Source organism: Micropterus dolomieu, linkage group LG19 (assembly GCF_021292245.1).
Source record: "Micropterus dolomieu isolate WLL.071019.BEF.003 ecotype Adirondacks linkage group LG19, ASM2129224v1, whole genome shotgun sequence".
Taxonomy (NCBI): domain Eukaryota; kingdom Metazoa; phylum Chordata; class Actinopteri; order Centrarchiformes; family Centrarchidae; genus Micropterus; species Micropterus dolomieu.
The window spans coordinates 33249002-33275616 of record NC_060168.1 but is presented as its reverse complement, the minus strand read 5'-3'; the positions used below and the strand labels follow the sequence as shown (position 1 = coordinate 33275616).

At 49.9% G+C, this 26615-nt stretch overlaps 2 protein-coding genes and 1 long non-coding RNA gene across 3 annotated transcripts; 2 read left to right on the top strand and 1 right to left on the bottom strand.

Annotated features, from left to right (window-relative positions):
* Nucleotides 1–1264: 1264 nt before the first annotated feature.
* Nucleotides 1265–9188, top strand: noa1 (nitric oxide associated 1). Its single transcript, XM_046030778.1, has 9 exons — nucleotides 1265–1648; nucleotides 2350–3330; nucleotides 4710–4874; nucleotides 5454–5567; nucleotides 6164–6255; nucleotides 7507–7638; nucleotides 7873–7989; nucleotides 8065–8182; nucleotides 8588–9188. Exons 1-9 carry the CDS (start codon nucleotides 1393–1395, stop codon nucleotides 8821–8823), a joined length of 2211 nt encoding a protein of 736 aa, XP_045886734.1. The 5' UTR covers nucleotides 1265–1392; the 3' UTR covers nucleotides 8824–9188.
* On the bottom strand, nucleotides 9090–23435 carry rest (RE1-silencing transcription factor). Its single transcript, XM_046030774.1, has 6 exons — nucleotides 23282–23435; nucleotides 21757–22017; nucleotides 19964–20551; nucleotides 17156–17316; nucleotides 16477–16560; nucleotides 9090–12393 (listed from the first exon to the last, which is right to left on the bottom strand). Exons 2-6 carry the CDS (start codon nucleotides 21996–21998, stop codon nucleotides 10667–10669), a joined length of 2802 nt encoding a protein of 933 aa, XP_045886730.1. The 5' UTR covers nucleotides 21999–22017; nucleotides 23282–23435; the 3' UTR covers nucleotides 9090–10666.
* LOC123957754 lies at nucleotides 22377–24550 on the top strand. The gene is made up of 3 exons (XR_006821879.1): nucleotides 22377–23290; nucleotides 23881–23976; nucleotides 24096–24550. It is a non-coding gene; the product is annotated as an uncharacterized LOC123957754 (long non-coding RNA).
* Nucleotides 24551–26615: the final 2065 nt, after the last annotated feature.

Below are 26615 nucleotides of genomic sequence, written 5' to 3'. Positions count from 1 at the left end.
AAAAACGTGAAGAGTGTTAACACAGCAACTGGGAACCAACTGAACCCACACATGTGTAAACAGACAAAAACTGTGATTATGTGCAAAACACTGAAAACAGCACAATGACACTTTTCAAATGTTGAAACTGAGAAATTTATTGTTTTTGGAAAATTATGCTTTTTGATGCCAGCAGCAGGTTTCAGAAACAGAAAGGAAAAGAGCTGAAAGGAAACAGCTGGTGGAGCATCTCAGATTAATGAGGTGAACTGGCAGCAGGTCAGTAAAATGATGAGACATAAAGAGTCTGTCTGAGGTAAAGATGTTTCTCAGCGTCAAACTGCAAAGAATCTGGGATTTAAGCGGCAGCTCATCATCTCAGTAAAATATTCAGAGAACCAGAAGAAATCTCTGTACTCATGGGTCAAGGCTGAAAACCAGGACTGGATGTCTGTGACCTTTGACCCTCAGACCGCATCAGAACCAGACCTGTGGTGGACGCCGCTGCCTGGGCTGAGGAACATAAACCATCGTCTCTGAACTGTTTGTTTCTGTGTTCATAAACACAAGCTGAAACTCCGAGCAGAGAGGAGACCGTCTGTAAACCAGATCCAGAGACGGCGTCTTCCGGACTGAGGCCGAGTGGGAACCTGTCCTGTCTTCTTATTTCAGCCGGCCGCCGCCAAACCAGGTTCTGAAGGTGTCCCAGCAGCACGGCTCTGCAGGAGAAGAGTCCGGGTCCTGAACTGGTCTGCCTGCAGTCCCCCACTGAAAATGTTTCGTGCACGATGAGACGTAAAATACGACACAGGAGACCCCGAACTGATGAGAAATCCTGCATCGGACAGGAATCCAGGTCCCAGCAGTCGGTCTCTTCAGGTCCCAGACGCTCAGTTAGAAGAAGAGCTGAAGCAGCAGAGCAGGAAACACTGAAACCTGCTGCTGCAAGCAAATTCTATCAATTCCTTTGAGCAGTTAAATCTGGAGCTGAGGACTCAGACAGCCATATGAGTCTGTATGAGACAGTTTCAGGGAAAATTATTTATATTTAATAACAACAGCGTGATCAGTGTGAAGGCAGGAAACATGTTTATTCCACAGATGTTGAAGTTAAACTGAGAAACTGCTCGGAGTGACACCTCTGTCGTCATCGCCTGGAGCGGAAAGCGTGTGACGTCACAACTCTTGCGTATTCTCAGCGTTTCTTATTGATCACGTTTGATTTGATCCTGCCACCTTGTTTCGATCCTGAACGTGTCCGCGTGGCAAATAAATGTTTGTTAGTCTTTTTTAAAAACAATTTTCGTTCTTTAACAAAATAATAAACAAAATGACGCGTTTCACGTCACATCCGTCCAGGAAGTTGACGCAGGCAGCGTGTGCGTTTGCGGAGCTCCAAGGTGAGCTCGGAACATGTTGGCGGTGTTTCGGGTGAGTGTCCGCCGGGCGGTGTGGAGGGGGGCTCGGCTTCATCCCCGCCGTGTGCCCGCTGCGGGCTGTGCGGGGTCTGCGCCGGGATCAGGGGCCGCTGCGGAATCAGACCCGGGCCCAGGGGCCGCGGCGGGTCGTGGTTTGTCCCGGCAGCTCATCAGCAGACACGGGACGGCAATCCGGGGCTGCACGGTGGACCCGAACCTGGAGGAGCAGTTCGTGTTTGTGGACTGTACAGGTGAGACACGGAGACCCGGACAGGTACAAGTACTGAGTGAAGTACACGTAGCCCGCCAAAAATACTGCACAAGTACTATTCAGAGTTTTGTGACTTTACTTTTTTCTTTTAGCTGCGTCACACCTGCACGTGATTATTGATTGATTTAATTGATTGGGATCCTTTATAGGCTCACAAGCACAGCTGGATCACCAGGCTGGAAACTGGCCCCGGACCTGCAGGGGCCCTGAAATGTCCCCAGTGTTGTGGGAGCCTCTGGGTTTCGGTCATGTGATGAATTTGTTGTTGTTTATGGAGCCTGAGCAGTGATCAGCTGATAATAATCAATAAGCAGGTCTCATAAAGGCCGATCAGGTGTGATGTCACATGACTGAACCTGAGAAAAATTGTCTCCAACTTTCGGCTTCGCTGCAGACGCCGAGTCTGGCGGCCGCAGTGGGAACCACCTTTTTCCTGGTCAGTCATTCAGTCATTGATCTCAGCTCACGCAGGTAGAATGTGTCCGACTTGACGGCGCCGCATTTAGACCCCGCCCCTGCAGTCACCTGCAGCTCACGTAAGACCATCATCAGCGAAAGTCAGCCGCCGTCATCTCGAACGCACCTGAACACGAAGGACTTTCAGTGACATCACCACATGTAAAACCCACAGTGCCTGCTTCTGATTGGTCCGTGTTCTTCTTCTTCTCTCCTGGTGCTCAGATCCAGATCCAGATCCGGATCCAGACCCCCATCAGGAGGAGAAAGACCTCCTCCAGCTGAGCCACTCCTCCTCCTCCCCTCCTGCTGCTCCTCCTCCTGGATCTTTGGCAGATCAGTTTCCTCCTCAGAGACACCTGAGGTCTCTGGAGCGCCAACTGCAGGTGTTGAAGGGCGTGGCCCAACAGGAGGCGGAGCCTGACTCTCTCATCCAGTTCCACGACGTGGACTTCCCGCTGGACGACGGCTTGGTGGCGGCGAAGACGACAAAGAAGAAGAAGAAGACGGCGGGGAAAGGTGAGCATAAAGTCTTCGGCACTCCGGACCTGGACGAGCCGATCAGTGACTCCTGCTGCTCGGGCTGCGGCGCCATCCTGCACTGCACCGCCGCCGACGTCCCCGGATACCTGCCCAGTGAGAAGTTCAAGGCGCTGCGTGAGGAGGAGCGTCTGAGCGGCGCCACCTGCCAGCGCTGCCACCTGCTGACCCACCACCACAAGGCCCTGAGCCTCACCATGTCTGCAGACCAGTACCGGGCCGTGGTGCGGCAGGTCCGCCCCCACAAGGCTCTGGTGCTGCTCATCGTGGACCTGCTGGACGTCCCGGACTCCATCGTCGCCGACCTGCCAGAGCTGGTCGGGACCAACAAACACGTCGTCGTCCTCGGCAACAAGATCGACCTCCTGCCAGGAGATTCGCCCAACTACCTGCAGCGGATCAAACGGCAGCTCGCTCAGTACTGTCGGGACGCCGGGTTCGGCGGTCAGGTGACCGACGTCCACCTGATCAGCGCCAAGACCGGGTACGGCATCGAGGGTCTGATCACCAGCCTGCAGAGGTCATGGAGGTACAAAGGGGACGTGTACCTGGTGGGCAGCGCCAATGCGGGGAAGTCGACGCTCTTCAACACGCTGCTGGAGTCCGACTACTGCAAGTCCAAAGGTTCTGACGTCATCCACAAGGCCACCATATCGCCGTGGCCCGGTGAGCACGCCAGACTCCATTCACATTTCTGTTGGTTTGATCTTAATTAGTTATAATGAAATAGCAGAACGAACAAACTGACTGACTATAAAGATGATTAAAACATGTACACTGCTCAAAAAAATAAAGGGAACACTAAAATAACACATCCTAGATCTGAATGAGTGAAATAATCTCATTAAATACTCCTTTCTTTACATAGTTGAATGTGCTGACAACAAAATCACACAAAAATGATCAATGGAAATCAAATCTATCAACCCATGGAGGTCTGGATTTGGAGTCACACTCAAAATCAAAGTGGAAAACACTACAGGCCTTAAAACAAGTCAGAATGAGGCTCAGTAGCGTGTGTGGCCTCCACGTGCCTGTATGACCTCCCTACAACGCCTGGGCTCCTGATGAGGTGGGATCTCCTCCCAGACCTGGACTAAAGCATCACACCATTACTGACCCACCGCCAAACCGGTCCTGCTGGAGGATGTTGCAGGCAGCAGAACGTTCTCCACGGCGTCTCCAGACTCTGTCACGTCTGTCACACGTGCTCAGTGTGAACCTGCTTTCATCTGTGAAGAGCACAGGGCGCCGGTGGCGAATTTGCCAATCTTGGTGTTCTCTGGCAAACGTCCTGCACGGTGTTGGGTTGTAAGCACGACCCCCACCTGTGGACGTCGGGCCCTCGTACCACCGTCATGGAGTCTGTTTCTGACCGTTTGAGCAGACACATGCACATGTGTGGCCTGCTGGAGGTCATTTAGCCCAGGGCTCTGGCAGTGCTCCTCCTGCTGCGGTCCTGCTGCTGGGTTGTTGCCCTCCTACGGCCTCCTCCACGTCTCCTGATGTACTGGCCTGTCTCCTGGTAGCGCCTCCGTGCTCTGGACGCTACGCTGACAGACACAGCAAACCTTGTTGCCACAGCTCGCATTGATGTGCCATCCTGGATGAGCTGCACTACCTGAGCCACTTGTGTGGGTTGTAGACTCCGTCTCACGCTACCACTAGAGTGAAAGCACCGCCAAAACATCAGCCAGGAAGCACAGGAACTGTGAAGTGGTCTGTGGTCACCACCTGCAGAACCACTCCTTTTATTGGGGGTGTCTTGCTAATTGCCTATAATTTCCACTTGTTGTCTTTTCCATTTGCACAGCGTGTGAAACTGATTGTCAGTCAGTGTTGCTTCCTAAGTGGACAGTTTGATTTCACAGCAGTGTGATTGACTTGGAGTTACACTGTGTTGTTTAAGTGTTCCCTTTATTTTTTTTGAGCAGTGTATATATAATAATCTAAGTGTTCAGTTCGGCACGCGTCACCTGAACGCCTCCCCACAAACTGACTCGTCGTCATCGTGTGTTTGTTTTTTCCTACCGTGGTGCGTTCAGGGACGACTCTGAACCTGCTGAAGTTTCCCATCATCAACCCGACTCCATACAGGATGTTCAGGCGGCAGGAACGACTGAACGAAGCGGCGAGACAGACGGAGAGCGAGCTGTCGCAGGACGAGCTGAAGAGGCTGAAACACTTCAGCAGGCAGGGCTACTTAGTGGGTAAGAAGGGGGAGACGGGGGAGTGTAGAGAATCTGTGTGTTCATCTGTTATATTAATGTGTTGTCCCTGTCCTCCTCTCTTTCTGTCCTCTTGTCACCTGTTGTCCTTTCTTCCTGTCTACCTCTCTTCTTGTCGTCCTCTCGTCGTCCAATCGTCCTCTCTCCTTGTCCTCTCGTCCTCTCTTCTTGTCCTCCTCTCTTTCTCTCTTCCTGTCCTCCTCTCTTGTCGTCCAATCGTCCTCTCTCCTTGTCCTCTCGTCCTCTCTTCCTGTCCTCCTCTCTTCTTGTCCTATTATCCTTGTCGTCCTCCTCTCTTCTTGTCCTATTATCCTTGTCGTCCTCCTCCCGTCCTCTCTTCTTGTCCTCCTCTCTTCTTGTCCTCCTCTCTTCTTGTCGTCCTGTCTTCTTGTCCTCCTCTCTTCTTGTCGTCCTGTCTTCTTGTCCTCCTCCCGTCCTCTCTTGTCCTCCTCTCTTCTTGTCCTCGTCCTGTCTTCTTGTCCTCCTCTCTTCTTGTCGTCCTGTCTTCTTGTCCTCCTCCCGTCCTCTCTTGTCCTCCTCTCTTCCTGTCCACCTGTCCAGGTCGTGTTGGCAGAACGTTCCGGTCTGACATCAGGTCCAAAAGTAAAGAAATTGACTTTGATCCTGACTCTTTGGCTTTCGGAGAAAACGAAGACGGAGACATGACGACGACAGGTGAGGACATGGAGAGGGGTGTTCTGATTGGTTAGATCTGTGAAGTCATGTGCTTTAGAGGGTCGGGACAGAGTTCATCATCGTTCTTATTTTAAATGTTTCTTAAATGGAACTTCTGAATGTGACCTAACAGAAACTTATTTGCTCTTTGTTTCTGTGTAAAACACTACAATACCCATGATCCTCTGCTGCTGTTGCTTAATTTGAAGCTCTGTGATTGGTTGGTTGTTAGTGAAATGCACCCTGGGAGTTGAAGTTATGTCCACAGGCTTCTTTTTATAGAATGAGGAAGATGTTTTTTTAAGAAACACTGAACTCGAGGAACAGGAAGTGGTAATAATGGTCAGTCGGACCACTGCTTCCTTTTCATGGACGTCCTACTAAAGTACTACATTACCCAGAATCCTAAATAAGCGTAACGAGGCTCCTCGTTAGATGATCTGCCCATAAACCCCTGAAATGATCAAGTATCAGGAATGGAGTCATGCTGCTTTCAAGTACTGTTCGTAGAGTGGGAAAGACGGGAACACAGTGGAACGATTTAAATGCTGCTGACCTGACCTTTGACCTCTGTGTGACCCCACATGACCTCTCAGCTCCCAGCAGGCCGACTGATGAGTTCACCTTCAACGAGCTGAAAGACGCTCACTGGCTGTTCGACACACCTGGAATCATGAAGGAGCACGATGTGAGTCTGATACATCTGATCAATAATCAATAACACTACTAATATAAAGCCTCCAAGACTTCAGGTCATCAAGCGACCAATCAGCTGTCAGATCTCATGCTGTTTTTTCTGATTCTATCTTTTAATGTTTCAACACTGAAGAAATGACACTTTGCTCCAGTGTAAAGCAGTGAGCGTGCAGTTTGTATAACAGTGTAAAGTAGTGAGCGGTGCAGCTTGTAGAACAGTGTAAAGTAGTGAGCGGTGCAGCCTGTAGAACAGTGTAAAGTAGTGAGCGGTGCAGCCTGTAGAACAGTGTAAAGTAGTGAGCGGTGCAGCCTGTAGAACAGTGTAAAGTAGTGAGCGGTGCAGCCTGTAGAACAGTGTAAAGTAGTGAGCGTGCAGCTTGTAGAACAGTGTAAAGTAGTGCAGCTTGTAGAACAGTGTAAAGTAGTGAGCCGTACAGCTTGTAGAACAGTGTAAAGTAGTGAGCGGTGCAGCTTGTAGAACAGTGTAAATCTGATGTCCCCTCAAAATAACACGTCACACAGCCGTTAATGTCTAAACTGCCGCCATCAACAGTGAGGACACCCCTAAGTGAAAATATCAGTGTCAATATTTCGTGTGGCCACCATTTTCCAGCGCTGCCTTAACCCTGTTGAGCATGGCGTTCACCAGAGAGTTATCATGTTGGAACGCTGCCCTGCGGCCCCGTCTCTGAAGGGAGGGGATCCTGCTCTGCTTCAGTGTGTCACAGCACATGTTGGCATTCATGGTTCCCTCAATGAACTGTAGCTCTCCAGTGCCGGCAGCACTCATGCAGCCCCAGACCAGGACACTCCCACCACCGTGCTGGACTGTAGGCAGGACTCACTTTATTAAGGTAGTAATCTTTACTCATAACCATTGAAGGTAACATTGCCCAACAACGTTGCTCTAAAAGTTGCTCCGTCTGTCATCAGCTTGAGACCTTGTAACACTAACGAGTCACATGACCCCAGAGAGGGAAAATGGCTAATTGGACATATGTGGACATTTTCACTGAGGGGTGTCCTCACTCTTGTTGCCAGCGGTTTAGACATTAACGGCTGTGCGATGTTATTTTGAGGGGACAGCAGATTTCACTTTTTTTAAGTCTGTTTTTGAAAGTGTTCCTGCTTTACAGCATTTTTCACACACCTGCCTTTACACAGTGTATCTAAAGATGATGTTTCCTCTTTAGTCCTTTCTGAAGGTTTTTGCAAAATGTTCAACAAGTTCTCTCTCTCTCAGCTCCTCAGCCTGTTGACAGAAGAGGAAGTGATGTCAGTGGTTCCCACTCAGGCAGTCGTCCCGCGGACGTTTGTGCTGAAGCCCGGTCTGAGTCTGTTCCTAGGAGCTCTGGCCAGGATCGACTTCCTGCAGGTCAGAACATCAAATCAATGCCTGATCAATATTGAATAAATATTTTAGGTTCTTCTGATGTCCAAAGTTAGTGACTCGGTTTCCTGTGAGTTGGCGCCACGTCTGTCTTCAGGGCCTCGGTTAGTTCAGCAGACTAAAGAGAGATCTGATCAACACATGGCTAACTGTTAGCATCTTAGCTCTTTAGGGTTCGCTGCAGACACTGCTGATCAGCTGTTCTTCTCTCCTCCACAGGGGGGGAAGTCCTGCTGGTTCTCGGTCGTGGCCTCCAGTCGGGTCCCAGTTCACGTCACCAGTCTCGAAAAGGCCGCCAGTGTTTATGAGAAACACGCGGGACACGTCCTGCTGGGGGTGAGCCTCGCCGCGGTCGCATGATCACGTCAGCTGATTCAACACTTACTGATATCTGTGCCGTGTTGCGTTCAGGTTCCTCTGGGAGGGTCGGAGCGCATGAAGGAGTTTCCTGCGTTGGTTCCTCAGGAGTTCAGGTTGGAGGGTCGAGGTTACCTGGAGGCTGCTGCCGACGTCAAACTGTCGTCTGCAGGTAAAACACCTGAAACCCACCCGCCAGCTCGCCGCCTTCCTGAGCGAGCGTGTGAAGGTTGAACACAAATTATAACAAATAATGTTGACAAAGGTCACGTCAAACCTTTTAATACATAAAAATACCATAAATAAATAGGAAGTAGACGACGGGTTTGTTTCTCCAGCTGCCTCAGAGAGAACGTTTACTTTCATAGAAACTCTGCAGCTGTGAAGATGTTTAAACTCTTTAGTTAGATAAAGTGTGAAAGCGCCAAAGTTTCCCTTTAACATGTTGAAACGATCAGTTTAGGAAGTGAAACGTTTTATTGTGATGTTCGTACAAAGGTTTTCTCACGTCTCCAGATCCAACCGACGCTTTTGTCCCGCTTTAAACTGACCTACCTGTCCGTCCGTCTGTCTGCAGGTTGGGTGGCTGTGACGGCAGCAGAAGGGGATCAGCTGTTGCTGAGGGTTCATGGTCCGGAGGCGGCAGGTTTCAGTCTGAGGACGCCGCCGCTGCTTCCTCATGTCGTCTCTCTTAAAGGAGAACGCATCAGAAAATCTGCCGCCTACAAACTCGTGAAGCCGCCGGGGCTGCTGGACAGCGGACTGTCGGCCCACGGAGCCGAGAGGCTGCAGGTGAAGAAGAAGAAGAAGTGAACACCAGCAGACAGGTGGGAGGAGCTTCCACAGTGACGTTTGTTTATTTGTCTGGCTGGCTGCAGAGGACGCCGTTTCCCGTTTCTGCAGGACTCTGAACTCTGACACCTGATCAGGGGTGTGTTTGTTTCCATGGTAATGCAGCATAAACCAAAGTAACATGTGACGCATCAACTGTGACATGTCTGACGGCGCAGCGCGAAGCTGCTGTGGACAGAAACATTGAACTACTTCCTGTTTTGTAATCAGCAGCAGAGAAACGACGATTTGATCATGAAAATGTTTATTTAAAAAAAGCAGATTGATACATGAAGTGAAATCTGTTAGCTGAGACAATAAAGAGTGAAGAACTTCCTGCAGACTAATTACAGTTTTTGATTATTGATATGAGATCAGTTCATGTGTTCTGTCGTTATGAGAACAGAAGCTCCGCCCTCCTCTGACTTCAGTGACTAACGAGCCGCTAAAGGAAGAGAGTTTTCTTCTGTCTCCTTAAAGGATGAAGGCGGTGTTATTTCCTCTGAACTGCAGCTCTTTGGGACGTTTGAATCGGCACGTGTGACAGAAACAAAAAGCTAAATAACATCAGTTTCATCCTCGAACCCATTTAAAGTCGCTGCAGTGCGATTTCACTGCGCTCCAACCGCAGACAGGAGGAAGGTGACGTTCTGTCCTCTGCAGGTCAGAGGTGAAGGTTCACTTTGGCTTCTCAACTACAGGGAATATTGCACAGAAGTATTTACAAGGACACAAGCTGACCTGAGAGAGCTTCAGCTTTCAGAAATAAAAAGTTAAATGTTCACACGCGAGCGTCTCTCTGGACGAAGCTGCAGAAACGATGTCTGAACACAGGACTGATTGTCAGAAGGCACTGAATGTTTTTTAAAAAGGAAAAATGCACTTAATCATAGAAAAGAATATTTGTGTACATACAGTATATTACAACAGTCCCAAGCCAGATGTTTCTGATAAGATTCAGGTGGCGGCGTCAGCTGCACGGGAACCTTTTCATGGTCATGATATCACTGATGCGGCCGAATGTCTCGAAAATTAATTAGGAGAAACGATGGAAAACTAATGAAGCTGCTGCAGGCGGACATGAGGAACAGGATGTTGGATTGATTTGAATGAAAAGGTTAAAGTGTGATTAAATCTGAGACGTTAGAGCAGCGCTCTGGTAGGACGCCACGGAGCAGCAGAATCAGATTTACAGATGCGTAGTCTGACAGATCTGGGGAACGCTCTGGTTCTGTGCACCTCATCTGGTTACTTTTAAGAATTTATCAGTGCGCTGCGTCGATTACAGCTGCTGACAATCGATTCAGCGTTTGAGTCAATTTCCTAAAAAAAAAAAGAAAGAAAATGTGATTCTCAAATGTGAATATTTCATGGTTTCTTTGCTCTAAGAGGAAACTGAAGGTCTTTGTGGGCCAAACAAAACATTTGAGGACGTCGCCTCGAGCTTTGGGGAAACACTGATCCACGTTTTTCACCAACGAATCGATTAGTGTAGAAAATGAGCGGCAGAATAATCGATGGTGAAAATGATCGTTAGTTGCAGCCCGAGCTCAAACCAAAACTGTGTCACATCTGCACCAAACTCTGGAACATTTTTGGGTCATTTAACATTCAAGCGTGACAGTGAGAAACAGGAAGGAGGCGTTCGAGCGCCGTGCTGGTTCTTCCAAAAACTCACGAAGCTGCGAACAGAACCTTAAAAACCTGTTTGATCTTCTGTGTTCAGTTAATAAAAGCAGGTTTGGTGCCGTCTTCTACAGTTTAGTCTGAAAGGTTCTGGAGCAGGAGGCTGGGATCAGGAGGTCCCTGCAGAACCTGCTGGTCTTCAGTTCTGCTCCTTGGCCGTGCTGTCCATGTAGTACACGTTGACCAGGTGGCGGTTCAGGTGGCGCCGGTACGCCACCTCCAGAGGGAACGTACGGTCGCAGAAGATGCACATGTGACTCTTGAGCTCAGTCGGCGTCGGGATCTCGTCGGTGGGCGTTTCGGGGTCGTTGGCCATTTTGCCCGACCCGGCGCCGTTGAGGCCGGAGTCGTCGCTGCCCTCAGAAGCGCTGTCGCTCATGTCGCTTCCTCCTTCGTGGCTGCTGTGGATGCCCTCGTCGTCCTCGGGATCGGCAGGTTTGCCTCGCTGGCCTGGAAGCACCAGAGAAGGCGGTGATGTGGGTTTAACAAAGGCCGGCGCCGGGCGGTCGTCCGTGGAGCTGCAGGACGGTGACGCCTCCTCCGGACCTTTGATCGGAGTGGTTTCATTCTTCTGTGCCGGGCTGTCTGGCGTCGGGCGGGGCTCACAGGTTTGGGTCGGGCTGTCCGGCTGAGCGGATCCTTCTGGAGCGTCAGAGGCAGGACAGGTGGTCTCGTCTTCTGGTGGATCCACAGCTGGTTGGAGGCCTGGGGCCTTCTTGTTCCTGGTCTTCTTCTGCTTCACGGGGGTCGTCCCGTCGGACTTTGCAGGAGCGGCGTCGTTCACCTTCTTCGAGTCTCCTGGTTTCATCTGCAGCTTCTCTGCAGCTTTCAGCCGTCTGGCCTTAGACGGAGTCTCGGACGAGGACTTTCTGGACAGATCCAGAGCCTCGGCCTCTTTCCTCTTCACAGCCTTCTTCTGGACCTTCTCAGGACTGTCCGGTTTCTGCTGAGCTTCAGGTTCTGGTCCTTTCTCTGACTTTTTGGAAGCAGATTTCCTCGGCTTGTTGAGGCTTTTGCTCTCATTCTTCTGGTGTTCTTTCTCTGGCTTTTCTTCCTCTCTCTGCCTCGCTGGTCCCTCCTCCTCCTCCGGTCTCTGCTGGGCAGGTTTCTCTGGCTCCGTCTGGTCCTGGTCGGTTGTTTTCTCCGCCGCCAGCTTCTTGCCTCGTCTCTTCATCTTGGCCTCTGTACTAACAGCAGCTGGTTCCGTCTCCGTCTGGGTTTCTTTGACGGATGCGGTCTCTGGAGGATTCTCGATCACCTTCTCGGTCTTCTTCTGCCGTGTCGTGACCTTCCTCTCTGGCTCCACCTTGTCCTTCACCTTCGGCGGTTTCTCTTTCTCAGATGAGACGTTGGATTTCCTCTGGGCCTTGTCAGGTGCTTCACCCTCCGCCGGTTGGCCGTTGCTGGGCCGCCCGCTCTTTCTGATCGACAGGTTGATCGGGCTCGAATCCGCGCCTTCGTCCCCGTCGTCCTCGTCCATGTCAAAGTCCTCGTCGACGCTGGATGAGTTGTCCACCTTGCTCGCCCTGGAGTCTTCCTCTGCCCCGTCAGGACCGGGTTTCTTGACGCGCAGTTTGACCTTGGAGATGTCCACGGCGACGTTGCATCCCGAGTGCCTGGACTTGATGTGGTACTGCAGGTTGCACTTCTTGGAGGCGGCGTACTTGCAGAGAGGGCAGAGGAACTGGCGAGGGTTCAGGTGGAGCTCCACGTGCTTCTTGAAGTTGCTGCGGTCGGCGGTCTTGTACTCGCAGTACGGGCAGGATAGAGGTTTGGGGCCGTTGTGGACCTGCCGGGCGTGGCGGGTCACCTCGTGCTGGTTGGCTGCCAGGTAGTTACAGCTCTCGCACTTGAAGGGACGCTCGCCTGCACACAGGAAGGAGACGTTAAAAGGCTGCAGAGGACAACGAGACACCGCAGGTTCATCATGCAGCAGGTGAGTCTGACGAGACGATCAGCTGACCTCCAGTTATTACTCGCACAGCGTTTGTTATTGGCTAATAGTGTTTAAAGGGACCTTTCGTGCTCATTTTCAGCTCTACAGTTTGACTCTGGGCGTCCAGCTCCTGTCTCTGTAATTAAAGACATACCTGAATTTATTTTAGAGTCATGCGCCACAATTCGGCTGATATTGGGGCGTTTTTCATTATCGGAAAAACTAATTTTGTCCGTTAATTTAGCTGATAAGAATCAAACTTTAATGTGCGTATGTGCTGTAGCTGAGTCTGGACAGAGACATTTACTGAGGACGTACTTCTGCTGGACTTAAAATCTTATGCGATTCATTAATTCTTCTGCAAAACATTTTAATAGGCTTTATGTTCTGTGGAAGCCAAACATTAAATATTTCTAACAGAGTCAGAGCTGCTTGTAGGAAGTGATGATTGATGAGGTCACAGTTAGGGAACACTAAATTATAGATCTTGCTGCACATCTTAGCCTTTCTCACCATCAGGAGACATGAGGAGGAGACATGAGGAAGAGACATGAGGAGGAGGAGACATGAAGAGACAGGAGGAGGAGGAGACAGGAGAATGAGGAGGAGGAGGAGGAGACAGGAGAATGAGGAGGAGGAGGAGGAGACAGGAGAATGAGGAGGAGGAGGAGGAGACAGGAGAATGAGGAGGAGGAGGAGACACGAGGAAGAGACGACATGAGGAAGAGGAGACGACATGAGGAGGAGACGACATGAGGAGGAGGAGACATGAGGAAGAGACATGAGGAGGAGACGACATGAGGAAGAGACATGAGGAGGAGACGACATGAGGAAGAGACATGAGGAGGAGGAGACAGGAGGAAGAGGAGACAGGAGACTGAGGAGGAGGAGGAGGAGACATGAGGAAGAGACGACATGAGGAAGAGACATGAGGAAGAGACATGAGGAAGAGGAGACAGGAGGAAGAGGAGGAGGAAGAGACATGAGGAAGAGACATGAGGAAGAGGAGACATGAGGAAGAGACATGAGGAGGAGGAGACATGAGGAAGAGGAGGAGGAAGAGACATGAGGAAGAGACGACATGAGGAAGAGACATGAGGAGGAGGAGACATGAAGAGACATGAGGAGGAGGAGACATGAAGAGACATGAGGAGGAGGAGACATGAGACATGAGGAGGAGGAGACATGAGACATGAGGAGGAGGAGACAAGAGACATGAGGAGGAGGAGACAAGAGACATGAGGAGGAGGAGACATGAAGAGACATGAGGAGGAGGAGGAGACACGAGGAAGAGACGACATGAGGAAGAGACATGAGGAGGAGACAGGAGACATGAGGAGGAGACATGAGACAGGAGGAGACAGGAGACATGAGGAGGAGACATGAGGAGGCAGGAGACAGAGGAGGAGGAGGAGACACGAGGAAGAGACATGAGGAGGCAGGAGACAGAGGAGGAGGCAGGAGGAGATATGAGGAGGAGGAGAAGACATGAGGAGGAGGAGGAGACATAAGGAGGAGGAGGAGGCAGGAGGAGGAGACATAAGGAAGAGGAGGAGGCAGGAGGAGACATAAGGAAGAGGAGGCATGAGACAGGAGGAGACAGGAGGAGGAGACATGAGGAAGAGGAGGAGGCATGAGACTAAGGAGGAGACAGGAGGAAGAGGAGGCATGAGACTAAGGAGGAGACAGGAGGAAGAGGAGGCATGAGACTAAGGAGGAGACAGGAGGAAGAGGAGGCATGAGACTAAGGAGGAGACAGGAGGAAGAGGAGGAGAAGACAGGAGACAGAGGAGGAGACATGAGGAAGAGACGACATGAGGAAGAGACATGAGGAGGAGGAGACAGAGGAGGAGGAGGAGGAGACAGAGGAGGAGGCAGGAGACAGGAGGAAGAGGAGGAGGAGACATGAGGAGGCAACAGGAGGAAGAGGAGGCGACATAAGGAAGAGGAGACAGGAGGCGACATAAGGAAGAGGAGGCAGGAGACAGGAGGAGACATAAGGAAGGGGAGGCATGAGACAGGAGGAGACATAAGGAAGGGGAGGCATGAGACTGAGGAGGAGACATAAGGAAGGGGAGGCATGAGACTGAGGAGGAGACATAAGGAAGGGGAGGCATGAGACTGAGGAGGAGACAGGAGGAGGCATGAGGAGGAGGAGGAGACATGAGGAGGAGGAGACATGAGGAGGAGGAGGAGACATGAGGAGGAGGAGACATGAGGAGGAGGAGACATAAGGAAGAGGAGGAGGCAGGAGGAGACATAAGGAAGAGGAGGAGGCGACATAAGGAAGAGGAGGCATGAGACAGAGGAGGAGACAGGAGGAGACATGAGGAAGAGGAGGAGGCATGAGACTGAGGAGGAGACAGGAGGAAGAGGAGGCATGAGACTGAGGAGACAGGAGGAAGAGGAGGAGAAGACAGGAGACATGAGGAAGAGGAGGCAGGAGACAGGAGGAGACATGAGGAGGAGGAGACATAAGGAAGAGGAGGCAGGAGACAGGAGGAAGAGGAGGCATGAGACTGAGGAGACAGGAGGAAGAGGAGGCATGAGACTGAGGAGACAGGAGGAAGAGGAGGAGAAGACAGGAGACATGAGGAAGAGGAGGAGGAGACATAAGGAAGAGGAGGCAGGAGACAGAGGAGGAGACATGAGGAAGAGGAGGAGACATGAGACTGAGGAGGAGACAGGAGGAAGAGGAGGCATGAGACTAAGGAGGAGACAGGAGGAAGAGGAGGAGAAGACAGGAGACAGAGGAGGAGACAGGAGGAAGAGGAGGAGAAGACAGGAGACAGAGGAGGAGACATGAGGAAGAGGAGGAGAAGATAGGAGACAGAGGAGGAGACATGAGGAAGAGGAGGAGGAGGCATGAGACTGAGGAGGAGACAGGAGGAAGAGGAGGCATGAGACTAAGGAGGAGACAGGAGGAAGAGGAGGAGAAGACAGGAGACAGAGGAGGAGACATGAGGAAGAGGAGGAGGCATGAGACAGAGGAGGAGACAGGAGGAAGAGGAGGAGAAGACAGGAGACAGAGGAGGAGACAGGAGGAAGAGGAGGAGAAGACAGGAGACAGAGGAGGAGACAGGAGGAAGAGGAGGAGAAGACAGGAGACAGAGGAGGAGACATGAGGAAGAGGAGGAGGCATGAGACGAAGGAGGAGACAGGAGGAAGAGGAGGAGAAGACAGGAGACAGAGGAGGAGACATGAGACTGAGGAGGAGACAGGAGGAAGAGGAGGCATGAGACTAAGGAGGAGACAGGAGGAAGAGGAGGCATGAGACTGAGGAGGAGACAGGAGGAAGAGGAGGAGGAGACATGAGGAAGAGGAGGAGAAGACAGGAGACAGAGGAGGAGACATGAGGAAGAGGAGGAGATGCTGAGTTCTTTGTACTTTCTAAACTTCACCAATGAAATCCTGCCAATCTGTTCATGTGACTTTTAAATCATTCAGACCGACAGTTCGTGCAGCCACAAGTCTACTGTTCATGCAGGAAGTTCACACCTGAGCAGATAAACCTGAAAACAGAGGTGCTGTTTTCAGACTGATCTGCCTCACACAGGAAGTCACAGCACGTAGCACAGACGCTAATCACTTTACCGTGTTAATCCGACATCGACGGCTACAGTGAGAGCAACAAGACAGTTCGGTTAGTGACAACAAGGAACAATCACATACTTCTACTGCAGTAATACTGTTGTCGGTATTTAAAGTTTTACTCTGCTGTCACAGGTCAACAGTTCACGAGTCACGTCGAGTCAAATGTATAAAATAACCTTTAGATGTGCCTGAGGGTAAGGTGAAGGGCAGTAAGTCCCAAACAAAGGTCAACTAGTCCCGGACAAGTCGTTCTGTGCGCGTCACCGCGTTAAATGGCCACAAGTCTTTCTGATTTGGTCGAGAGTCTAGTCAGGTGAGCCGAGTCCACGCCGTCCAGTCCCCCGTCCTGTAACTCGTTTATTAACCCGTGCAGCTTCCTGCGTCTGACTCTTATTTTGGGGCTGAGCGTTCGGACTGACCGGAGTGAGTCCTCATGTGTCGGGTCAGGTGGGTCTTCTGTGAGCTGGAGTAGTCGCAGTAGAGACACCGGAAAGGACGCACGCCTGGAAGAGACAGAAAACACATCACATGTTCATCTGGATGAAGACCTTTACACTCATAACAGATCAGATGAGATCCAGAGATCCTGGATTGGCAGAAACGCTGCCCCCTGCTGGTAATGACGTGCATCTGATTTGACTTGGATTGGCAGAAACGCTGCCCCCTGCTGGTAATGACGTGCATCTGATTTGACTTGGATTGGCAGAAACGCTGCCCCTGCTGGTAATGACGTGCATCTGATTTGACTTGGATTGGCAGAAACGCTGCCCCCTGCTGGTAATGACGTGCATCTGATTTGACTCGGGTGTGTTACAGCAGCTCTGACAGGGGGAGGAGCTGATAAAGAGGGTTTAGAAACCTCCCCTGTCCACCGTCCAGCAGGGCGGCAGCACTGTGGTATTAAATCTTTATAACTTTATGACTCTTTATTTAAGTTAGACCCCTTTTGTAACGAGCTCCGCTGGGGTCGTTACAGCTGGACAGGCTTTGATCCGTCTCCCTGTCTGCAGGATCAGGTCTCTAAGCTCCCTGCAGGTGTGTCCTGATTTCCTCTGCCCCTGACCGAGCGGCTGATCCACCTGGCTCCGGCGGTCCTACCTGTGTGCGTCCTGATGTGCTGGATGTAGTTGCTCTTGCGGTCGGAGAAGTAGGAGCACTGGCTGCAGGTGTGCAGTTTGCTGGGGAAGTGGTTCCTCAGGTGTTTCCTCCAGTGGTACTGGCTGACGGTGGTGTACGGACACAGAGTGCACTTAAAGACCCTGCAGAGACACAGTCAGGCAGACGGTCAGCACAAGGCAGGAAGGAAAGTTTAGAACAACAGCCGGCCGTACTCTGTTTGAGACACGGGCAGGGATAAACGCCGTTTTATCACGCTCTGGTCAATTTTGCTTCTTTAACTTTTCGTCTTTCACACTAGCATAAAGAAATAAAATCCACATTCAGTAGTTTATTTTCCTGCAGTTTGTCTCTGAGCGTCTGTAGGTTTCTCCTGAAGTTAGCTTTTCTAACGCTACGCGTCCTCCTGCTGTCGCCGTCTGCACCGGATCATCTCTCTGCTGCACAACGCTGTCACATCCAAATATGGTCATTTCCTTTGTACCAGCAACCAATCGTGAAAGTGCAGAGGCGGATTTAAGCTCAGCGTGAAATCTGATTGGCTAGTTTGGAGTTCTGGTCACGTGGCGTGCTGTTAACTCAGTAATCAGTTTGATGTGTTTTAGGCTTCAGCAGCTCTTCCACACACCAAATCCTAAATTCCTAAATCCTTCACAGCCTGTTTTATAAAACAATTAATCCCAAAAAAACATGGTGAAAACTGAGTTTTATGGCTGTTGACTGTATTTATGAGATAATAAAAAGTCAAACTCATCTCAGTAAAAACATTTGAGTCGACAAAATCGAACAATTTTGAGCCTGTGTAGGAAAGGCTCCAAAGTTATGTTATTATTTAGTGCAGTTGACCATATTGGGCTTCGTGTTTCCCGTTATTTCTGTTTATTTAGCACCGGGTAGCCAAAGCGCGTGCTGGTTTGTATATTATCAGACGTCACACAGTTAGTATGCAGTACGATAGAGATAGTCGGGCAGCTGGATTGTAAATGTGAGCTGCACCTTTCTTCAGAGTAAATGAGAAGAGTAAGTACATCCAGTTGTTATTTCTGCTGTTTGATAAGAGTTAGGAGTTCAGAAATACGTAAACTTAGGAGTTTTAGTACGCGACCGTGGTACTAATTATATCCGCATTCGTACATTTACTTTCGAGCTTCGGCTCATCTGATTCGGTACGTCGGGTTAAAAATATGTAATATTAGATGACATGTTTTATACTTTACTGCTTGTTGTTGTTCAGTACTTGGTGGTTGAGTAGAATAAGAAGTAAGTGGTGTTGAAAACTGTTATTTGGAGCGCCATCGAGGCTTCTGAATCAGAACGGAACCACAGCGTCCGGTACGGGGTTTTCACAATAAAAGGCGTTTAGTCAGTTGGAGGCTACGACGCGTATCAAAGATGACAGGAAGTGCTGTCTGTTAGCGGGAACTTAACGCATAGTAGAAAATCTGAGAATCCCATATAATAAGTGTTTGAATCCTTTCTTTCTGCTTTCATTATTGGAGTTTAAGAGATATATAGTCATATTCTGACTATTGTTTTGGTAATGTAATATGTTTCCTTTATTCATTTGTTTCTCTCTTTATAGAAACCACACTTAGCGTTACACTCATCCTCAAACTCATTCACACAAGAAAAAGGAATAAAGAATAAATAAGGATGATCTCTCCGCTCATCATTCCATACTCTGGAGCATTTGGCCTAAGTGATCAACTCTGTCTATCCGAACGTCCTCGTTAGCGGATTGAAAGCGTTCTGCGTCACCACGAAGCTGAAACACTTCAGGCCGGAGTTTCCCCGCTGACGGTCGTTAAGATGACGAGTCTGTGATCGATATCTGCTGCAGAGACTCTGCTCTGACGAACGTGAACACGTGACTCATCGTTTACATCCACGTTTCCTGATTTCTAATCTGAGCCGGGATTTAATCGACAACAACAGACGGTGTGGAATAAGAACGACTGAATGCAACAGAGCCTGACCCTACAGGACCCCTACAGGGCCCCGAGACCCCAGCAGGACCCCTACAGGGCCCCGAGACCCCTACGGGACCCCTACAGGACCCCTACGGGACCCCGAGAACCCAGCAGGACCCCTACAGGACCCCCACGGGACCCCGAGAGGACCCCGAGAGGACCCCGAGAACCTCACGGGACCCCAAAAGGACCCCGAGAACCTCACGGGACCCCAAAAGGACCCCGAGAACCTCACGGGACCCCTACAGGGCCCCGAGAACCCAGCAGGACCCCTACAGGACCCCCACGGGACCCCAAAAGGACCCCGAGAACCCCACGGGACCCCAAAAGGACCCCGAGAACCTCACAGGACCCCCACGGGACCCCTACAGGGCCCCGAGAACCCAGCAGGACCCCTACAGGACCCCTACAGGGCCCCGAGAGGACCCCGAGAACCTCACAGGACCCCCACGGGACCCCTACAGGGCCCCGAGAACCCAGCAGGACCCCTACAGGACCCCTACAGGGCCCCGAGAACCCAGCAGGACCCCTACAGGACCCCTACAGGACCCCTACAGGGCCCCGAGAACCCAGCAGGACCCCTACAGGGCCCCTACAGGGCCCCGAGAACCCAGCAGGACCCCTACAGGGCCCCGAGAACCCAGCAGGACCCCTACAGGACCCCTACAGGGCCCCGAGAACCCAGCAGGACCCCTACAGGGCCCCGAGAACCCAGCAGGACCCCTACAGGACCCCTACAGGGCCCCGAGAACCCAGCAGGACCCCTACAGGGCCCCGAGAACCCCACGGGACCCCGAGGGTGTGGGCGTGGTCCTCTTACCTGTGGTCCTCGCCCTCCTTGCTGTGGTGCTTCAGGTGGGCGATGTAGTGGTCGTATCTGTTGGTGTTGTATCCGCACCGCTCACATCTGATCAGCCCTTTGATGTCGCCGGCGGCCCCCGCCTCCCCGCCGCTCTCCGCCTCCCCTCCTGACTGCGCCTGGGACTCTGACGTCTCCGCCGCCTTGGCCTTGGCCTTGCTCCTCCCCTCCACCCGGTTCACCACCATCATCTTGCTGACGCCGTGCGTGCCGAGGTGTTCCACGAACTCCTGCTCGTTCTGAGCCTGGAAGTGACACGGCTTGCAGTGGAAGGGCTTCTTCTTCTTGGATCTCTCCGTCCCGGCGGCGGCGGTTGTGGCGGCGGCTGCGGCGGGGCTACCTTTGCGTTTGATGCCTTGCTCGGGTATTTTGGTGGCGGCGGAGGGGCGGGCCCGAGTGGGACGGGACAGATCTTCAGCTTTGTCCCCGCCGTCCTCCTCGTCCTCCTCCGACTCGTTTCCTACGATCACGGCGTGGATGCCCGGGCCTAGGGGGTCGGGGTACTCGATGATGCAGACCTCTCTGTGGTTCTGGTTGTCGTAGCTGTACCTGATCACACACACACACACACACACAGGTGAGTCAACACACAGGTAACACGGACCGATCTGCAGGCAAACCAGCTGCAAAGTGAGCTTTTAGAGCAGAGAGCGAACTTCCACATTTCACCTGATGTTTGTCAGCACGACGCAGAAACATCAAACGAGCCGTAGAATGGAAACTGTATTTTCTACTGGCGGGTGCTCATTCGATTTTCAATTATGAGATGTGATTTTTAGGGGGGGGGGGGGTTTCGGGCGCCTGACCGCCGACGTGCAGTGATCGTAACGCTCCAGTTCACATAAAGGGAAAACTAGATGAAGCCCTCAGCTGTCTGGAGAACTTTAACCTGAGTGAGGACAGCAGCAGCGTGGAAGTTATGGCGTTTATTGAATTTACAACAGCTTAATTTCATTACAGATCAAAACAGTCAAATTTCCTACATTTTAAAATGAATCAGTAAACTGTAGGCTGGAAACAAGCTTCGATTATTCGCTCTTAATTACTATCGAAGCACAAAAAGATGACCTTCGGGCGAGCCCTACTGTATTTACCTGTTCATGTTTTTATATCGTATCGTTGTTCGTGCTGCAGGTGTGGAGCCTTAAAGAGGTGGTATTCTGCTTTTTGGCTGTGACGTCACAGGGATGAAAGCTAAACGCGCCTCATATAACGCTCGCCGAGCGGCTACTCCGACACGCCCTCAGAAACAGCGAGCTGCAGCACACAGCTCTCCTCTCCCTTCCAAACACTAGCTACCCTCCAGGCAGTCAGTGGACAGAAAGTTGTTCCTGTGATGTAGAGACAGAGCTCAGTTAAAACTTTATGGATACAGATTAATAACTCACCGCTCTGAAACTCTCGCTCCAGTCCGTGTTGCCGAGCCGGTCGGCAACACGTACGGCCTTAACTAGGAACTGAGCATGTGCAACTCCCAACAAAGATCATGTAGAGACAAGATGTATCACTCCATAGCTAAAACGAAGCCTTCAACACAGGCTGAAAAGAGGAGCTGCAGCAATGTGCAGTATGATAAAACATATGGTGTTTTTGAAAATGAGCAGAATACCACCTTCTTTAATCTACCCGCCTGGTTTCAGGTGTTACGTCTGGTTACATGGAGTCAAATCTTTCTCCACTTGAAACCTGAACTGTGTTCAAAAATAATCTGACGACGGTGTTTCAGCTCGCCGTGCAGCAGACTAACTCCTGACCTGATGATGCTCTCGTCCTCGCTGTCAGAGTAGCTGCTTCCCACCGTCTTCAGCTCCATCATCTCCTTCTCGTCCGCCGCGCCGCCGTCACAGCTGCCGGCGCCGCCGCCCTCGGCCGCCGCCACGTTGGCCAGCATCACCAGCTGAGGGGCGGGCAGCGTGTTCCTGGGCATGTCGCTGAGGCTCTGACCGTCCTCCATCACAGGACACATCTCCACCGAGAACACCGTCTGAGCGGCCATGTTGACTTCAGCTCTGCACCTGAGGGTAAATAAAGAAATGACCATCAGAGGGGGGAGACGTGGCGGCGGCCTAAAGACGCCCTTATTCAGCTGTACTGATGCAGTTTGGTACTTTAATTTCATCAAACTACCAGGAGGCCCCACAGCTCCCTGCTGCCCCCGGGGGCCACCAGTAGGCTTATTTAGTGTTAAATCTTCTTCAATCCCAAATATTCTGCAGTAAACTTTAAGATAAAGGGTTTAAAACATCAATCCAACTTTCAGGGGACACTTTCCACACATTATTTTCGTGTAGTTTAAAATGCCTCACTCTGCTGCTGAAGCTCAGCGCACTGAAAAAGTGTCTGTCGGCCATTTTGAAACAGCACCACATCTCAGTCGACAGCGCCATAAGGACGGAGAGGACACGCGTTCAGAACTCCCTCCGGAAAACACCAACTTTAACGATGCCAGAGACTTCACACACGCTGATGGTCTCAGAGTGAAAACAGACAATTTGATCCACAAGAGTTACAAAAAGGGGAAGCAAACGGACTTTTTACTGAGAAAACACAAAGTGATAAACGACTTAAACCAGCCAGATACAAACAGGCCCTCCGCAAATATCTGAGTAAACACCGTTAATTTTAAATGGAAGTTTGGTGACGGGAGATTCTTTACAAGGAGCTTTAAGAGTTAACAGCAAAGTTATTTTAGCTCATTTGGAGCTACAAAGTAAAATGTAGCGTCGATCAGATGATAAAAGTCGGAGATTATTTAAATCCAAAGAGGTTTAGAGATTAAAAAGTGAAATCTGATAATCAGCGCGAGGCCTTGAATAGTTTAGAGGATTAAAACACACTATTTATTTCCCCTCTTTATTCGTGTCTATCACTAAGATATCTGCTGAAACGTGTTTTAAACTAAACTCAGATCCTTAAAGTTTCCAGTCTAAATGTTCCTGCAGTCGCGGTTGTGATTTTCACAGCGACCATTTCAGAAAAGTTTGCGGAAGCGCAGAAGAAGTCAAACAGCGACATTTTGATCCAGACATGTTAAAGTTGCTGTGAAGTACCGGGAGGTGTTTGTTCTGTGGGTTTCTGGGGCGGTGAGTTAAAGCAAAGTGCCGGGCCGGAGTGTTAGCCATGGTCCTGATCAGCCCCGGACAGCGCCTTCTTCTCCAACTCACCGCCTCCATTTTCCTCCCAACTACCAACAACTTTCCGGCGGCTCCGCTCGGACTAACAGCCGCAGCAGCTGCGCTCTGCGCCGGACACTAAGCAGCGAACAGCCGCGGGACTCACCGGCTTCAGGTCCAAACTTTACCCGACTTTCCGTCACTTTTTCCAGCTTTGTTATCTGTTTCTTCGACGAACAGCGCAGAAAGAAAAGTGAGGAGAAGTTTCCGCACATTCCTCCACAGCGCGCTACGTACGGTGGGTGACGTCATGACGTCGCTCCAGCGGTGGGCCGGAAGTGTGCGTGAAGCTGCAGAAGGAAGGTTTATTTATCACCTTACAAAACTGAGGCTGTGACTCTTCTTACATTAGACAGGAACACACAAGAAATGAATATATTTATTATTAGAGATCAAAAGTATGACGGCTTGGAGCTCTGCACAAACTGATCTGTCCTGTAACTCACACTAGAGCTTTAAAACAGGCTCTTAGACCCGAGACTTGGTGCAAGTCATTTGTTTCTTAAGACAAGAGTTAACACTTTCAGCTCGACTGAGAAATCTGAATGCATCAGGAGCTGCTGGTGAATCCTTGAGATAATAATGTCGTACGACACTGGTCTCCTCTGTCGAAGCATCAAATGTCTTGCATAAAAAGTGCCAATTTAAGTCCTATTTTTGTGTGCTTTTGTGTTTTATCGTGTTGTGTGTGTGTGTTTTTCTAAGTCTGACCATAAAGGTGAACTGAACCAAGAGCTGAACGCTGCAGAGAGTTCATCTGAGCAAGTCCTGCAACACGTCGCACACCTTTCCAAACACCAGGTAGAGCAAACAGATGATCACTCAGAGCTAAAATATCTGGAACAAAAAAAAAACAACACAAACTAGATCATTTTCTAAACAGAGATTCTGAAACGGCTGAATTTCTGTCTGCTGTCCAGCTCCGAGTGCAGACCCAGAGACCCTGAAACAGGAAAAAGTCCCGGTTACCTGAAGAGTCCAGAATCTGAGACCCTGCTAATACCGGATTTCAAAGAACTTGAAGAAAACAATAAATGAAGAATATTCCCAGGAGAAGGACAGACGCATGTGTCCCAACCTGAGGGACAGCGAGGGGCTCGGCCAATCCCCACTTCTGTTTGCAGTTTAAATTGTGTTATTTTTGTTTTTGTCATTTCTAACTGCTAAACTGAGCGGTCTTGATTGGATTAATCTTGTAAACCTTGCAATTATGTAAGATGGTTTAACTGAAACATTTGTGCCAACAAAGCCGATTGATCTGGACTGAAGTCTGGATAAAGGATTCCTCCAGGTCTCAATGATCCCACCACCTAACCGTATTAAATAGTTTGGAGAAGTTGACGTTACTGAGAATAAAAACATGCCGTCTCTCTCTGCTGGGCTTCACTTCATGGAGAAATTAATTGGCACAAAACTTTGACTAATTGGAGACAAATTGTGTCTTAACAGTAAAGTAAAAGAGGTTTCCTACAAATACGGCATCTTATGTATCCAGTAAAAAAGATGTTAGAGAAATTTAGAATTACTGTTGAAACAATTTGTTTTATTAATGAACGTGCAGCAGAATGTTTTGTTTGGATGTTCAACTTTATGTAAGAAGGAAACTGGACGAACAATTCAACTTCAGGACTTTTTGGGAAATAACTATAAGACCATCAGATAAGCTTTGCATGAGGCCTAATGATGTTTTTCTAAATGTGCACGGCTCTGTGAAAGATTTCTTTGGTAAAAAATGTAAAATAAGTAGAATTGTTTTGGAATTCTGGGAGTTTGAGGATCAGCAGCTTCCCTCAGCTGTTCAGGTTAACAGTGACTTTAGATGAAATCTGGGGGGGGGGGGGGGGGGGGGGGGCTCGCTGCTTTAGCTGAAAACACACACAGGTTACTGAAGGCTGATGTCCACTCAGTCCAACATCGTGTCTTCACACGTCAGAACCAGACTTCACCTAAATATCCGGTCTTTCATCGGGGAAACACCTTCTCAGGTAAATTAAATAAATCAGCTGAACATTTTACCTGAAATGTGGAGAATCTCACAGACCTGAAACGAATCGTTTGAGTTTCATCTGGAGTTTCTTCAGCTTCAGGCGTGGAACATGTTGGAGTCCTCCTTAACGCTGCAGCTGTCTCTGTCCAGGACTGCGGTGGTGTGAGCGGAACCATCTGCAGCTCAGCGGGACAAAGAGGAGCTGGTCCTGGATCTGAGGAGGACAACAAACTGGACTGGACCACAAACACTGAGCCCTCTGCAGGAAGGGCCAGAGCCGGCTCTTTCTGAGGAGGCTGAGCTCCTTTAACATCTGCTGAGGGTGTTTAGGAGTATGTGTCAGTGCTGTCCTGTTTGCTGTTGCATTCTGGGGCAGCAGGCTGAGGGTAACGGACGCCGACAGACTCAACAAACTGATCCAAGGCCAGTGAGTGTGTGGAGTTACATGTTAGACAGGACAACCCCCCCCACCCCTTCATGACGTGCTGTCAAACACAGGAGGACTCTCAGTGACAGACTCATTCCCCCAGAATGCACCACAGAGCGCCACAGGAAGTCATTCCTGCCTGTGACCATCAGACTCTTTAACTCCTCCCTCAGAGGCTCAATAAAAACAGACTCTGCTGAGTCAGATAAAATGGGACCAATAAGGTTGGAGCTTTACAACGCCCTAAAACTTTACATCCAATCACCAGTACTGATCTTGAGTTGTTGCTGCAGCACTGGTGGTTGACATGTAAAAATAGTTTTGATTGGTCTGAGGTGTCTGTAGTGGGCGGGGCTCAGCCCACCTGAAGTACGTCAGAGGAATCCTTCTCACTAATAAGGCTGATAAAGCGATTAAAAGTAACCAAACCTACAAAGTTAAATGTTTATTAAAGATGTTTTGCCAGGATCGTTCAAATAAATAGTTCAAATTTGTAAAGAAACTTAGATTTTTGCAACTTAAAGTGGGCCACGTGCACACACAGGCTGACTGAGCAGTCACATGTGCAGAAACACACACACAACAGATCAGTTCAATGTTTAACGCATTTTTCAATGAAATATTTGAATGAACACGGTGATAGCAAACTCTCAGAATTACAAAACAATTCACTGTTGTTTTTCAAATAAAGTGGCCCGTTTTAGCTGACTTCCTCTCTTTAAAGATCGTCTTTGTACCCGGATGTTTTACAGCTTTTATAAAAGCAACAGAATAAAAAACTAAAGAATCAGAGTGAACATTAAAAATAAGAAAGAATGACTCGGTTGTGTTTACACCTTTTCACCACACGGGGGCGTTTCTGTTTCACTTCCATCATCACGTGTCTGATCAATCAACATTTCACATCAGTAACTATATGTAATAAATATTAATACATATATAAAACTGAAGACAAGTTGCTCAGAAGATTTAAATTTACTTGAAAAATCACAAAGCAGATTCACTGACACACCACCAGTGACATCA